The sequence below is a fragment of the Mus caroli genome, unplaced genomic scaffold (assembly GCF_978045245.1).
Source record: "Mus caroli unplaced genomic scaffold, Mus_caroli_1 scaffold_6, whole genome shotgun sequence".
In the NCBI taxonomy this organism is placed as follows: Eukaryota; Metazoa; Chordata; class Mammalia; order Rodentia; family Muridae; genus Mus; species Mus caroli.
In genome coordinates, this window is record NW_028227261.1 from 18160321 (window position 1) to 18176460 (window position 16140).

General features: G+C 52.6%; 1 protein-coding gene across 1 annotated transcript in view; it reads right to left on the reverse strand.

Moving 5' to 3' along the window:
- The window catches only part of Iffo2 (intermediate filament family orphan 2), a 46629-nt gene extending 38481 nt beyond the window's left edge, over positions 1-8148 (reverse strand). Inside the window, exon 1 of the mRNA XM_021161151.2 lies at positions 7179-8148. Coding sequence (XP_021016810.1) covers positions 7179-7828 — 650 coding nt within the window. The 5' untranslated portion in view covers positions 7829-8148. The remainder of the gene's footprint in view (positions 1-7178) is intronic.
- Between the last annotated feature and the right edge of the window lie 7992 nt (positions 8149-16140).

Sequence of the window (16140 nt, forward strand, 5' to 3'; positions counted from 1 at the left end):
TGTAAGAGAGACAATGAATCTTGTCAAATCCAGACCTCTCCAGGAAAGTCACAAGGAACACAGAAAGTCATGGGCATGGGCAAGCCCGTCCCCACCTCCCAGGGGGCCAACCTGGGAAGGCCTAGCACCCTTAGGCAGATCTGTGCAAGGACTGGACTCCACAGGCTCAAGCAGCCCACGATGGAGGGGAGGGGGCTCAGCCAGGTGCTTTTGCTAGCTTTATGCTGGGTGACAGTTCCTCTTGTACCAGTGACTGTATAAGAAACCACACCCTGCCTAGGAAGGCATCCCATCAGCCCCTGACAAGGACAGGAAGGTGCTCCCCTGACATGGACAGGAAGGTGCTCCCCTGACGTGGCTAACCAAATGCTCACCAGCCGAGGCTCCCACCTGGTCTCAGACTTTCCCTAAACCTCAGAGGATGGTGTACCCAGAAGTATGTCCAACCCCTAAACTATTGCCTAGTTCCCAAGCAGGCACTTAGTGCTCAGCCTACACAGAGCCAGTCCAGCCCCCACACCACCCTGCAAACTCTCCCCACATAGCTCTTTACCTCAGGTGTAAACCCTTTCTGTAGCCATGTGAGCCCACTGGCTCCTGCCACTTCCTGATACAGAGCTTAGCTTTCCCCAGTTGATCCAACTGATCCATTCTGGCTTTTTGAAACAAGCTTACGTCGTATCCCTGGCTGTTTGGAACCCACTGTACAGCCCATGCTGTCCTCAGACACATGGAGATCCTCCTGCTTCAGCCTCCCTAGCACCGGGATGACAGACATGTAGACACATGGCACCACAATGAGCAGCCTTCCCATTCTATTGATGGGGAAACTGAGACTGGGAGAGGCTCACCACCTTGCCCAGACTCCCACAGCTTTTCACTATTGTGCTAGGCCTGGGCATCATGCCAGCTCACAGAATTGCTATATCCGGACTGAAGCTGTGCCTTCTAACTCCAGATGTTGACCCTTCCTCCAGTAAGCCAGACCCCTAAGATGCCCAGCCTGTGCCACCTGACCTCTCTGTCTCCTGGGCGCCTAGTAGCAGCCAGCAGCCAGCAGCCAGACTTGCAGTCCTCCCAGACTGCACAAATATTTATTCAGTGTGGACTCTGATCGGTCTGACTGAGCACTGTGAACATTGAAGGAAGCTGGGAGCAGCAGAGCTGCCAAGCACTGGAGAGCAGATGCATCCCAGCCTGTTAGGGTTAAGAGTGTGGGGGCAACAGGGTGGGAGGAAGTGCAGTCTCAGCGGGCTCACACATTTACTACTGAGCGCAGGGGAACCAAGGGTAGGAAGTCCTGTCTCAAGACTCCATCCATCTGTGACACAAAACTACACAAAATGCCCGTCTGGCATCATGTCCCCATTGCCAACAAAGAGGGGCCCGCAAAGTCCCAGCCCTCCAGGATCTGATACCCAGCGGGGCTCCGATCAGTTCTGCCGGAAGCCACGGAATCCAGCTGCAGCAAAGGATGCATGCAAGAGAGTCTGCTAGAGTCTGCTCTCCCCTTCAGTGTCCTTCAACAGCGACCTGACAGGACACGTGTGGAGATTCAAGCCAGAGACCAAGTGCTTGCAAGCATGTTCGAGTTTTGTGCACGGGTACATGTGGCTGTGCACAGCGGCTGGGGGTGGGGGTGGGGGTGAGTAGGCATGCATCCGGTGGGGCCCCAGCGGCAGCGGCGGCAGAAAGCCTCGCCTGCATTCCTCCAGGAAGGGAGGAATCTTCAGAGTCAGCTGTCCCCTGGTTTCCCTTCTTTTCTGGGACCTCCCTCCCTCCCTCCCCTCCCTCTGGCTCTGAGAGGCCTTCCCAAATCTATCCCCCAGGGAGATGCCTAGCTGGCCAAGAGACTTAGTAACCCGGTTCTTCAGTGAACTGAGGTCCTAGAAGGAGGGGATATGGGTGTGGATTCCTTTAAGACAAAGGGCTGGTGTGGGGATCGAGAGTTCCGGAGGCACAAATCACTCCCAGAATGGCCGAACTGCCCTTCGGCAGGACAAAGAGGAGGCCAGGCTTCCCTCCACCCCCAGCACCGGCTCTGGCGCCTTCCATGGGACACAGACAGAGGCAATGTGTCCTGAAATGGATTTGTTGGGCAGCCCAGGGCTGTGCCCAGAGGACCCTATAAATTAAGGGAACAGACGCTGTGGGCTACAATAAAGAGCATCCTCAGACCTTCCCAGGCTGTGGGGGCCTTCACTGAAGAATTAAACTATTTTCCCCCAGCATCCTCTGCACAGAGGGGCAGGCCCAGAGAGGCCAAGAGATTTGCCCATGGTCAGACAGAACGGCAGAGTCGGGATTCCAACACTTTCACATCATCTTAGGGTGCCTCACTGAGAAATGAAAACCCCTATTATTAAAGGACCCTATTATTGGGAGCTCCAGAAATGTAAAAAGTGCCAGAGGCCTGGGGACAATCTTCTGAGACAGTCTTTGGAGCTCAGAACACTAAGCGGCCAGTACCCACTTGCTGGAGGGCCTCCCTGGGACATGCTGGGAAAGTCAGGGACACTCCAGCTGCCCACTTAACATCCCCTTTTGGAGCCCTCCATTTTAGCTAGGAGCCCAGCCCCTTCCGTCTCACAGTCAGAAATAGCTGTGACAGAAGTCCCTCCTGTCCAAAAAACGAGCTTTTTTAAAAGACTCTGAGCACAGCAGCAGGAGAAGGCCTTTGAGAAGGCCCCGCTGGAGGCAGATGTTAGGATGAGTTAGGATGAGAACAGTGGCAGTTAGTAGGGCTTCCCAAAGCCGGCTGTGGATGGCAGCCCCCCCTAAGCCCCCCCACCAGGCCTCAGTTTCACCTCTGACATGAACGTTCACAGATGAATTGGTGATTTCTTTTATCAATAGCAAACCTGTTTCTATACAGACTATCCTTTAGAATCATGGAAGAAAGAGTCTGTGGTTGGCCTGGATCAAATATCTATCTGGGGCTCAGCTTCCAACTGTCCCCAGACTCACCCATGAAGCACCTTACTATGGGTTCAGGGGATCTGAAGGGCCCACCAAGATAAAAGACTACAAGGGTCCCTCAGATGTTCTGGCAGCCCTCCATTGCCCCAAATACCAAGGACTAAGCCAGCCAGGAGCACATAAATTCTGCCTGTCTATCTGCATCAAGAGTAGAAAGCTGGCCAGCCTGTAATCACAGGGCCTACAGGGATGGGGCTTTGAACCCTGAGACACTAGAAAGTTAATGGCAGGTAGCTGGGCTGCCTGTGCCAGCAATTGTCACTTCCTGGAATGGTGGCAACAACTTCCTCACAACATAAAACTTTTGCTTGACAACCATAAAGTGACCCACCCTCCTTCTCCAATAAATGAACGAGGAGGCTATCATGGGAACACGTCATGGTATAGATTCTGGCCATCCAAAGTGGAGATGCCCAGAACCTATAGAAAACACAATAAACACAAAGTCATCTGAAAAGGCAAAAAGATCAGCCATGACACAAACCCTGGGGATCCCCCAAGGGAGTCCAGGTCCCTCGGAGACTAATTCAGAAAAGGCATGTATTTCAAGTTCAGATATTTTGTCAGGATTCTCCCGGGGGAAAGCCCCCGACTTGCAAACTCAGAACAAGAGATCTTGGTGGACTGGGTGGTGACAGTCAGCAGTGTTTGTTTTGGTTTCCAGATCAACGCTTCACAACTTTGCCCTCCATACAGCCTCGGTGACCACACTTCCCACGCGGTAAAGAGCAGGTTGGGCCAAAGAGAAACCAAAGAAGCGGTGAGCAGAGTCAGGGCGGGGGCACGCTGGGGCCAGAAGCTCTGCTCTGGGTGGTGTGCGCACTTAAAACTTGGAACCAAGACTATGTAAGGTGAAGAAACAGACAAACCCATACCCATCTGTGTGTGTGACTTAGCAATCAGGATGGATGCTCTACAAATACACACAAGCACAACACATCACTAAAACACGGCCTGTGTAAAAGAAGTCAGGTACGGAAGACCTCGGATCATGGGATCCAGCTTTTGAGTTATTCAGAAAAATCAGATGGGCAGAGACACCGGCAGGGACTGCTCCAGAGGGGAGCTGTTTGCAAACAGACAGGAAGGAGTTTGGGGGTGTGTGTGTGGGGGGGGGGATGGGAGTGTTCTAAAAGCAGACCCTAGAGATAGGTACATTGCTCTACATTTTCTAAAAATCACTGCTTACTTAAAACTTGGTGGCTTTAAAATGGACCGATTCTACCTCAGTGAAACCAGAAAACTACAGGTGCAACGTGGCTAGGAACAAGTCCTCAGACGGAACCACAGACACCTGCAGCCTCTAGACCTAGCTATACATTCAGCTTACCACTTAGTGAAGCAAGCAGGAGCCTCTGGGGTCCTCTGGATGGATGCAGCCCTGGAGCCCTTCCCTCTCCAGCCAGGACCTCTCCAGTGCTCAGCGCAGGGTTCCACACTAGACACTCCAGGAAGCCACTATACCTTTGGTACTCTAGGGACCTGGCAGCTAAACACCTTGGTCTCATCTCTTGAACTGTGACCTCTTCGTAGTCAAAGAACCGGAGGTAGGCTAGCAGCTCAGATATAGTTACTTATTGCAATCCAATATCCCATCTGCATGCTAGATAAGTAAGTGCTCTAACATGGGGTGTCACCTACTGACAAGCCTCCGCAGCCCCTCTCACATCGCGTAGCCCAGAGATTTTCCTTTTAACCTTTTTTTTTTTTTAAGTTTTCTTCCAGGAACAAAACTTGTAGGGGGAACTCCATACAGCGGCCAGTAAGAACAGAATGCTCTTCTGTATGTATTTATATTGTGGACTCGAATACACAAATTAACTTGTTCTAGGTTCAGTGAATGCAACTGATGAGGCCATGAGCAGAAAATCAAGTGTCTTGTCACACTCGGGTGGGCCGGCAACTGAATAAGCAGCCTGCTCGGTCAGCACGTGATAGTCTCCAGAGAAGGAGGCTTTAACCAGAAGCCAACTATTTCAAAGTTAGCATGCTGGTGGGATCAGGTACATCGACATCAATGTATAAAAGCAAGAACACTTTCACAACTGGACTAGCATTTTGATGTATTGGGTTTTTTATTACATTTATGTGTGTGTGTGCATGTGTGTTGCGGGTGCATTCATGCCACAACAAATGTGTGGAGGTCAGAGAACAAGTTGTAGGAGCAGACTCTCCCCATCTACCGTGTGGGTCCCGGGAATAGAACTGTGGTCCTCAGGCTTGGCGGCAAGCACCTTTACCTGCTGAGCCACCTCGCAGGCCCTCGTTGTATTTTGTATTAATTACCCAAGGAGCTTTTTCTAAAGTATCATCAAGAAAGCCTGGGACTTCAAGGAACACAGCTGCTGTCCAAACCACCTTGCTTTACAGGTGGGGAAACCGAGGCCCAAGCAAGGCAGAATGCTGGCTTTGGAAAAATCTAAAACTTTGAAGCAACTTCAGAGAAGGAAGGAAGGTGTCCAGGAACCTCCCAGAAAGGCGGGAAAGAGAGATGCCCGCACCCCACCTGTCTCAGCAGGGCCGGCTCATTCCAGGACAGTGCCAGAAGCTGACATCACAACCCACACCCTGGGTGCAACCTGAACGGCTCATTGCTCAATGACAATCCTTCCCTCTCAAAGCCCGGGCTCAGACTTTCTATCACCTTAGTAGCCAGGGCCAAAAAGCACACACACAATTAAACAGACGCGGCGCAAGCCTGGGTCATGACTACACAGTCAAGGTGGCAGATAGGAGGGCCAGCCCAACCCTCCTCCTCCTTGAGTTTCACCATCCAAAGCAAGTGTCTCTTTCCCTAGTCCGCCCTGACGGGGATGACCACCAAGGGCAGAGGGTGGCCTCCCTAGGAGTGGCACGGGACATTCCCAAAGCCAGGGGAAAAAAATAAAATAAAATCATTCCCCCAGCAATCCAGGCCCTGCACGAGCGCTGGGGGGCTCCAGGCATCGCTATTCTCTGCTTTCACAGGTAAGAACATCCACTTGATGACGTCCAACATGGGCTTCATCCCTCTCTCCCTGGAGCACTGGCTGCTCCTTCTTACAGTCCAGATTTCCCTGAGGAGCAAAAAGGTTTCCAAATGGCTAACAATCTCCCCTGCCGGTGATGGGAGCTAGCACCTGACTTCTTCCCGGGGCAGTAGTCCTCAGTAGAGGGTAAGAGCGAAGGCCCAGGCCCAGCTTCCAGGGAGAGTTTAGGATTGAAAGGAATGGCCCCACTCCCTCATAAGTAAAGACAACAAAACCAGAATTACACTCAGCTGAGATTGGAGCCTGAGCCTAGAGGGCCCCTCCCCCACACAGACCTGAGACCTACGCACAGACCCTTCCCCTCCTCGTGTCAGGAAGCTGAGTAGACAGCTACTGTCAAGCAGGCTGCGGGCAGAAAGCATGTCAGTATTGCAGCCAGGAAATCTGAACTGCAAGGAATACACTGGCCATCTTGCAGGCAGTCGGCTCCTGACCTCCAGCGGGACCCCATGATCTGGGTCCACCCAATATTCTAACCCGTGAGTATCTCTTCCCTGGGGAGTGATTCCTTAGGCTGAATTCATGGGACCTATCCAATAAACCATGAGACTTGGGAGAGTATGAAGAAGAAGATGAATTTCTGAAAGGCCAGTGTCTGGTTTTGATTCTGCAAGCCAGAGATCTTGGCCTTAAAGACCCGGAACAAGATAGGCGACCCCGGGCCCCTAGGGACAGATCCATCCATCTTCACACGTGAGCTCATTAAGTTCAAGGACAAAAAAAATGATAATGAGCTAGTTGAGATTGTTTTCTCTTCACCTGCTATGGGAAAGGGAATCTACCAACATCTCGGGGAATACCTAGGCTAGGAGACACACCAGCCATGACTCCCATCAAAGGATCAAGTCTTGACTTTCACCGCGGATTAGCCAAGCTGCCTTGAGCAAGACACTTGGTACCTCTTCATCTCAGTTTCCTCATCTGCAGTATGGGGACAAGGCTGCCTCACACCGCACTGTCATGTGGACAGAATGAGATCACCACAAGTCCGCTGGTTATTACGTCCCTGGGAAACAATGTGCCTGGCCCCAGGGGTCGGCGCCCAGGTATCCCGCGCTCCCTGCGCTCGCTCGTGGATTTAGATGACCTAGTCCTCCCGCAGTTCGCAGCCCATATGCCAGGCCCTAATGCCGGTCCTGAGAGCGGCGGAGGAGGGGCGCATCCACTCACCTCCGTTTGTACTCGTCACGCTCGCGCTTCACCTTGGCCAGCACGTTGTAGAGAGCGCGGATCTCTGGCGTGATGGTGTCGATCTGCACGCCTACGCCGTCCGGGTGTACCCACGACACGCCGGGGCCCTGCACAGTCTCCACGCCGCCGCCTCCCGTGCGGCGCACCTGCGTGTAGCTCCAGATGGTCCCGGGCAGGCGACCGTAGTGCTGCGGGTGCGAGCCGCCGCCGGGGGGCAGGCCGCCCAGGGCCACCGCGTTGGCGTTGACGCCGGTGGCAGCGCCGAGGGCCTGCCCGCTTCCCGCAGCCGACGGCCGCAGCAGCTCGGGCCCGGTCTGCACGGCCTGCTCGCGGGAGAAGGTCTTGTAGCGCAGCCGCCGATCGCGTTCGCTCTGCTGCTGCTCCAGCTGTTTCTCCAGGAGCCGGTTGCGCCGCTCCAGCTCGTGCACCTTGGCCAAGAAGCAGCGGAAACGCACGTTGAGCCCTTTGAGGAGATGGATGTTGGAGCCCAGATCGTCCCGCAGCGCCGCCGTTACTGGCGAGGGCCCCGGCCCGGCCCCGCCACCACCGCCGCCGCCTGCGCAGCCGCCGCCCCCCGGCGGGCAGCCGAAGGCCAAGGCCATCTCTCCGAACAGCAGCGAGTTGACCATGCGCCGGCTGCGTGGCTCAGGGCCCCGGGCCCGTGGCTCCAGATGCGGCTCCAGCTCGGGGCCGGGCTCCCGGCGCGGCCGGGCCAGGGCGGGCGCGGGCTCCAGAGCGGCCGGGGTGGTGTTAGGTGCCAGATGCGGCTTCGCAGCGTCGGGAGAGATGGTGGGTCGAGCTGGAAGTCGCGGTGGCTGCGTGGGGCTGGTGAGGGGTCCGGTGCCTGCGCTGCGACTGTCAGAGCTGCTGTGGACCGGCCGCAGCAGCGGCTCGCAGAGGACTCTCAGCCGGCGCTGCCCCCTCTGCGGCGAGCCCCGCCCTCTGCAGGCACAGACCACGCCTCCAGGGCCCGCCCTCTGCAGACACAGACCACACCCCCTGCCTAGCCGCTCTCTGCGGGCCTAGGCCACGCCCCTTCCCGACCCGCCCTCTATAGGCGAAGGCCTAGCCCCCTTGCCTGGACCGCCCTCTGCGGACATAGGCCACGCCTCTCCACCCATTGCAGCTATTTCACCCGCTGAGACTCGGCTCCTAGGTCTCCAGCCCCGGCCACGCCCATAGGCCCTTGGGCTCCGCCCACCCACAAGCTGCGCCACTCGTCTGCGAGGAGCCTTTCGGCTACAGCTCAAGCTCCGCCCAGCAACGGCCCAGAAAACCCTCGCCTGCGTGCGGCGCTGCAGGCCTAGCGGGGTTCAGATAATCTAACGCAGTCTGAATGCGAAACTGCACCCGGGAACGCGGCAGAGCCGAGCACTGCAGCCTCTTGAAAAGGTGGACAGCCTGGGAAGCCCTCCACTACCAAGTCTGCCAGGCGGGCTTGACTACCTGCTTGCCCTTCCTCCGTGCCCCAAATTTCCCTGCCCCAGATTCTCAGGCATGCGGGTGACTGTGGCCTGCAAAGGTCTGGCAACCATAGTGTGCGAAGATGCATGAAAACCAGCTCCCCTACTCCAGCCTCCGGAGGGCTTGGTCGCCTTCCTGTCCCCTACCAGGCAGGACCAGGGCTTCTCGTAGCCTTTGAGCCCGCTAGTCTATGGCAAACCCAGAAGCGGGGATATGAGATAAGCTGGGGAAGAGAAATCAATGAGCCTCCCAACATGCTTGTCCTCACAACCCTGACTAACCACCCCTGTCACCTATCACCACATTGTCACAGTCCGCTGTAGCTGAGCCCAGAGCTGAGGGTCTGTCTACCCATCATTTCTCCCGTATGCCTTGCTGCAATATGGAGTACCACCTATTTGGAGGACACCTATTTGGACCCATCCATCCTCCATCCTTTCAGCCATCTATCCTTCACACTTACCACCCTAAAAACCAGTATCCCCTGCAATCTCCAAGTGTCTCCTGCACCCACTGCAAGCATTAGCACACAGTAGGCACCTATTTAAGTGTTATCCTCATTTTACAGAGAAGGTCGCTGAGACCTGAGTAGTACCACCACCTCAAAGCATACTCTACCCAGCCTTCCAAGCTGCTGGCCTTTGGTCCTCACCACAAACTTGCTAAGGGAAGGACCCCACCTTGAATGCCTGTGGCTTACACCGTCAGCTCTTAACCAGATATGTGGTATGTTTTAGATTCTTCCAGCCACATCTTTTTTCCCCCCTCACCGCCATTGTCTTGTTACTAGCTTATGTATCCGCCTTGTCTGCTTGTGTGTAAGCCTGTGGGCAGGTACCCTGTCTCACAGGACAAAGCCTTGGTGTTCTTTGTGACAGAAGAGAAAGAGTGTGGTGCTCTGGGTGGTGATCTGGGGTGGTGTTGTGTTGTGAGGTTACTGCTGTGTTTCAGGTTTGGTCTTGTTGCCCTCGCTCCCTGCCAAATGGACTTAGCTCTGCGCTCTGGCATTCCCTTCTGGTGATCTTTCTCCCCGGAACCCAAGCCTACCTGGTCACTCTCTTAACTTTTAGATCACGTAGTCTTGGATGCTGTCATTATCCACCCTAAAGAACCAAGAATCCTTTGCCTTGAAGCTGTGGCTCTTGGGCTCCTGTCTGGACTGAGAATAGAATTTTGAGAGGGCTGAGACACGGGGGTGGACCCACTTTCCACCCTTATGGCCGCTGGTCTTTGAATGCTCATCAATATGTCCTTTGATTCTGAATGAAGTCTTTGCGATTCTGTCACCCCTAGATATTCCCATATCACGATAGTTGCTGTAACTCTCCTGAGACCTAAGCTATCAACATTCGGAAAGTCATATAGGGCTTACTGCTATATCTGTTTGCTTGGTGTTAGTGTTTGGAATGGAACTCAGGACATCTCAATTGCTAAGCAAGTCCTCTACTACTTAAGCCGTACTCTCAGCCCTTAGTCTTTTTTTTTTTAAGTGCTTGCTTGTGTGTGTGTGTGTCTGTGTGTCTGTGTGTCTGTGTGTCTGTGTGTGCTTGCAAGCACACACATGCCATAACCTCAGTCCTCACCTTCCACCACCTTACTTGAGGCAGGACCGCTTGTTAGATACTCTGTATGCCAGGCAAGCTGGCCCTGGAGGTTCTGGCGATTCTCCTGTCTCCTCCTATCTTGTTATAGGAACACTTGAACTACAGATGCTTGCCACGGAATTCAGTCTTATATGGGTCCTGGGGATTTGAACTCAGGACCTCATCAAGGGCTCAGCATCAAGGGCTTTACCCACTGAACCATCTCCCAAGCCCCATTATTTAATGTGCTAATAAGGAAATGTATGTATCATGATGCTGCAAACTTGCTTTTTGAATACTTTGATGACTTGCATTTTAAACTGTTTTCGTTGCATGAATTTTGTCTGAATGCAAAAAAAAAAAATGATAGACTTTTTGTTTGTTCATTTTCAAGACAGGGTATCATGTATCCCAGGCTAGCCTTGAACTTGTGATCTTCCAGCCTCATCTCCCAAATGCTGAGATTACAGGCATAGGATATCAGGCATTGCTTATGCATCGATGTCCTGTGCAGGCTAGGCAAGCACTTTTCCAAAAGCTACAACAAAAATGCATCCTTTTGTTTGTCTGTTGACACAGCAGGGTCTTTCTATGTAGACCTAGCTGTCCTGGAACTCTAGATATAGACCAGGCTAGCCTTGAACTCCCAGAGATCTATCTGTTCTGCATCTGAAATGCTGGAATTAGAGACATGCACCATCATTGGCAGCCCTCATGCTGCAGTCCCATAAATCATTCTAAGCATGGGCTATAGTGTTCACCAGATGTCTGAGAAGCCCCTGGCACAGAAGGGGTTAAGGAGTCACACCCCCAAATTAGTTCCATACAGGCTTTTCCAGAAAATCTCTGTCCTACCAAGTTGCCCTAATAGGATCTGAAGCCCTCCTGGACAGGGACAGCTTGGTCCTGAACCCAGAGGAGCTCAGACATCCCATTGACCCTGGATGGACTCCTGCTTGGACACAGTCCTAGAGCGGAAGCTGAGGAGGGTGCCGAAGGGGGTGCTCCTGAGTGTGAAGGAGGAGATTGCTCAGTAGAGACCGGATCTGAAGAAGACCACAGAAATAGTATTTGAGATTGAAGGGCTCCAACACGGCCATACCAATGTCTACAAACTACAGAGCTGGGATGACAGGTAATGAGCCATGTGTCTCCTGCTCTTTGTGCCTAACAGCCCACCAGGCAGGGGACCCACAGCTTTCTAGTTTGCCTAGAACGTGGAGGTTTTCCTGATGAAGACATTCAGTGCCCAAACCCAAGATCAACGGCCCCACGCTGCAGCCCATATAGAGCTAGATGCTTCCGAAGCCACAGTTCCTGGTCTGGCTGCCTGTGTTGCCGTCATCCTGCACTTGGGTTGGGGTTGCTTGGCTTTAAGCAAACAGGGAAAGCCCATCCTGCACTGGGAAGCAGCTCCTACCTCTCTACCCAGCACCCCCTCTGGTGGCTAAATTCAGCCAACTGCCTCTCATCCCTCCCGGCTTCGATTTCTAGAACATTCTATGATTAGAATGTTCTTCTCCAGTGGCATGAAAGAGTGCAGCAAACCATCATGGTACCAAGGGAAGGGAGTGGCCATGAGTCCTCACGATGCCAGATGAAAATGTATCACCACTTGCACAGGCTCCGTTCTTGAGATATCCCCACGGCTCTTCCTCTCTCCCTCCCTCCAAGAAACAATAACGACAAGAGCAACCAAAAAAAAAAAAAAAAAAAATCTTGGCAGGAAGGGTAAGCTGAGCTCATCTGGGCTCAGCGGCACGTTGCACAAATCTCATCTTTCCTGGGACCTCCAGGCTACACACGGCTTCAGCTATCTGTTCACTCCACAATTATTCTGGGTGAGTTCACCTTCCTAGAAAAGGGTGTGGATCTCACTAAAGTCAGGGCACTGCTGGCTGCCCTGCCAGGGTTGATCTTGGTCAGCAGTCTTGAGGGAGCCCCCCACCGCCCCCCTGGTGGCTTCAGGCACCTTCCCAATGGAAGATGCTAACTTGGGTGCTACTGTCAGTATGGTTGGAAACAGGCACCACAGATGATTAACAGTGTGGTCTTGGTTAAGTTATCCAACATCCGTATGGCTCAGTTTTCCCTTCTGTAAAGTGCGGTGATGACAACTTACAGGGTTGCTGTGATGTGCTAATTGTCCTGTGCCAGCATTCTTCTTACCTTGTTCATGGGCGGTGGTGAACTCTGTGCCTGGCCCACAGCAGGCCATCTTGGATCACTCCATGGAGGGCCATAGGACTTGAGGGCCCTACAATCAGCCTCTGTCCCTGACTCCTACAGGCCTGACCTCATTCAGATGATGGGGAATGGAGAAACTGCAGACCCACACACAGACAGGAAAGCTAAGATCTGGTGGGTCATGGGCTCGGATGGAGTTACAGCATCTGAAACTCAGTGTGCTTATTATAGACAGATGGCAGAAAGGGTGGAGAGCTGTTAGCTATTGTCAGCGGGGGTCTCTGTAGAGAGCATCCTCAGGATGCAGTCATTCCTGAGGAGGAGGTGGTCAATAACAGTATCTAAGCTCAACTGTGAACCAGAGTAAGACCTTGCCATTCCTGTGGGTCTGGAGCATTGGTGTCCTTAACATGACCTTGTTCATGCCATGAATGCTCATTCACACATGGGTACGCTCACTCCCCAAACAGGACAGGCATCATGCTTCCTTTCCCCAACCCCATTTCTCATGAAAACATCACCTATCAAAGACAGTTCCTACAGATGGAAAAGTAAGACCCACAGGAGGAAAGGACTTAGTCAAGGACACAGTGCACAGAACAGCTCAGCTTTGAATGGAGTCCCATCCAGCCCCTCCTGCTCCGACTACATCCCTTCTCATAACACCTTCCTTTTCTTTTCTTTTCTTTTCTTTTTTAAGATTTATTTATTTATTATATGTAAGTACACTGTAGCTGTCTTCAGACACTCCAGAAGAGGGCGCCAGGTCTCGTTATGGATGGTTGTGAGCCACCATGTGGTTGCTGGGATTTGAACTCCGGACCTTCGGAAGAGCAGTCGGGTGCTCTTACCCACTGAGCCATCTCACCAGCCCAACACCTTCCTTTTCTTTTCTACATTGTTTATGTAGCGTGAATAGGGGCAGGAAGTGCTAGTTCATGCACCGCTGCACACATGTGGCAGTCAGAGGACAACTGTAGGTGTCAATTCTCTCCTTCCTCGATGTAGGTCCCAGTGGTGGAACTCAGGACTTAGTGGCAGGATCCTTTCCTGCCTAAGCCATCTCAACAGTCCCTCCCATAATATCATTAAAGGGTAAAGGAATGAGTTGTGTTTTCGGCAACCTTCAAATGAGTAAGAAGAGGCACAGAGAAAAAAGGGATGAGCCGGGCAGTGGTAACACACGCCTTTAATCCCAGCACTTGGGAGGCAGAGGCAGGCGGATTTCTGAGTTTGAGGCCAGCCTGGTCTACAGAGTGGGTTCCAGGACAGCCAGGGCTACACAGAGAAACCCTGTCTCAAAAAAAAAAAAAAAACAATAAAACAAAACAAAATAAACAAACAAACAAAACAGAAGGAGAAGGCGAAGAAGAAGAGGCAGCAAAGCAATGGTGGCGTCACCAGCAAGCCAAGAGTCCATTGTGTTCTCCTGATGGTGGATCATCGCACAGGTTACCCCTCCTCCAGAACTCGGTCCCCAGCCTTTCTGGCTGGCTCTTGCTTTTCATAACTTCTATTCTTTGGGAGCCTGTCTTGCTTCCTATTTTGACTCTGCCCAGAAACATAACTTACATCTGGTAAATGCACAGGTACTAAGTGTACAGCTCAGTGCATTTATTCCCCGAACCACATCCCACACAGCGGCGGGCACCTTCTTGTTCCCTGTCAGTCTCCCGCTCCCGAGGTGTGAAGACTTTTCTCACCCTTGATTCCTTTCCAGGCCACTCTAGAATTTCACGAACACGATGTGCTCAGCTTGTTCCTCTTGTTCCATGTGCATGTGGGATCCACCCCCATAGTGTGTACGCACCAGCGTTTGGTTCCTCGGCTGTGTGATGTCACATGGTATAGACACACCAGGGTGGACTCACGCACCCTGCTGCAGGTGGGCACGTGGGTTGTTCTTTAGATTGCTGGGAGCTGCTACAGACCGTCTCAAAGACGCCTTTGGTGCACTTGGGTACGTGTCCATCTTGGAAACAGCCCTGGAAGTGGGTCAGTGCGGTAGTGGACTCAAGCAAGGTTAATGCTAACAGACACTGGCAGACAGCATTCTAATCCCGCCATTCGATCCTATACCCCGCCAGCCAGTGGTGTGTGAGAGCGCTGATGGAAGACAGTTTCTCTCCCTGCTCCTCTAGGCTCAACCAAATCTCTGTTGCGTATCCATCGGCATAACGCCTCCCTCATCTTTCACACCTTCACGTGATTCACAGTTCCCCCTCGAGAAGGTGAAGCAAGCTCGAAATCCCAGCCTTGGCCATTCCTTTTCCAGATTCTTCCTAGCAGCCCAAAGTCCTGTCTGGAGGACAGACATCCTCTTTGCTGTGTGCTAACAGCTTGAAGCCCAGTACTTCAGCAAGGTGGTTTTCCCCTTGGAGGTTGGGGGGAAGAATACCAGCATTCTTGGAACCTCAGTTTCCCCACTGATGAAGTAGGAATTGGGGCTGAGGGTCTGGCTCCGCTGATGAAGGGTCTATCACACAGCATGAGAACCCCATCACTTGCATCAAAGCCAGGCACTGCAGCACACACATGCAACCCCAGGACAGCAAGAGGGGTTTAGGGACACACAGGCCAAACTGGCCAGGTTCAATGAGCTTTTGAGTCATTGAGAGACCCTGCATCAGAAGTTAAGATGAAGGAACTAGAGAGATGAACCAGAGGTTAAGAGCACTTGTTCTTTTTTTTTTCTTTTGAGTTTTTCGAGACAGGGTTTCTCTGTGTAGCCCTGGCTGTCCTGGAACTCACTCTGTAGACCAGGCTGGCCTTGAACTCAGAAATCCACCTGCCTCTGCCTCCCAAGTGCTGGGATTAAAGGCGTGCACCACCACTGGCCGACAAGAGCACTTGTTCTTGCAGAGGATCAAGGTTCAGTTTCTAGCACCTACACAGAGGCCTACGACCATCTGGAACTCCAGTCCCAGGGGATCTGACACCCTCTTCTGACCTCTGTGAGATCAGGCACACACATGGTACCCAGACATAAACACAGGTGAAACACTCCCACAAGTAAGATAAAAGCAAAATAAAAACATCTACCAAATGATGATGATGATGATATTAATAATATGAAGAATCAAGGAAGACATCCTACAGTGACTTCTAGACTCTAAACACACATGTGTATGCACCCACATATATATGTGCTCACACCCAAAGGAACTTGTACACGTACACACACACACACACACACACACACACACACAACTAAAGCAACCCAAAGCAGAATAGGAGCACAGTGCCACCTCAGGGGTTGAGTTGACACTGTGTACTGTCTCTGGGAGGTGGCACCAGAATCACAACCAGGTTACTAGGAAGCCTGCAGCCCTCGAAGGAGAGGGAACATTTCCTATCCCAGCATTAATGTCATCTGAAGGCAGCACAGCCCGCAGAGATGGACGCCAGCCCGTGGAGAAGATCGACGCTGAGCCCATGTCTGTTACATGCACTGTCTCATCTCTCCTCAGTGTGCCTTGCTCACATCGGTTCCAACAGCAACCAGTCTGGCTGCTCTTCGCACCTGCCAGGCATCATTCTCTCCTCAGGAGTTTAAGGGCAGGACCCTCGTGCCCATTTTAAAGATGAAGAAACTGGTGGTGAGAAAAGAGAGGCTAGGCAACCAGGAGTAGGTCCTTCATTTGGGGACCCAGAGTGCAAAGGTCCACATGTGGAAGCGGGTCCTGCATGAGTACTGAGAAGTGAGG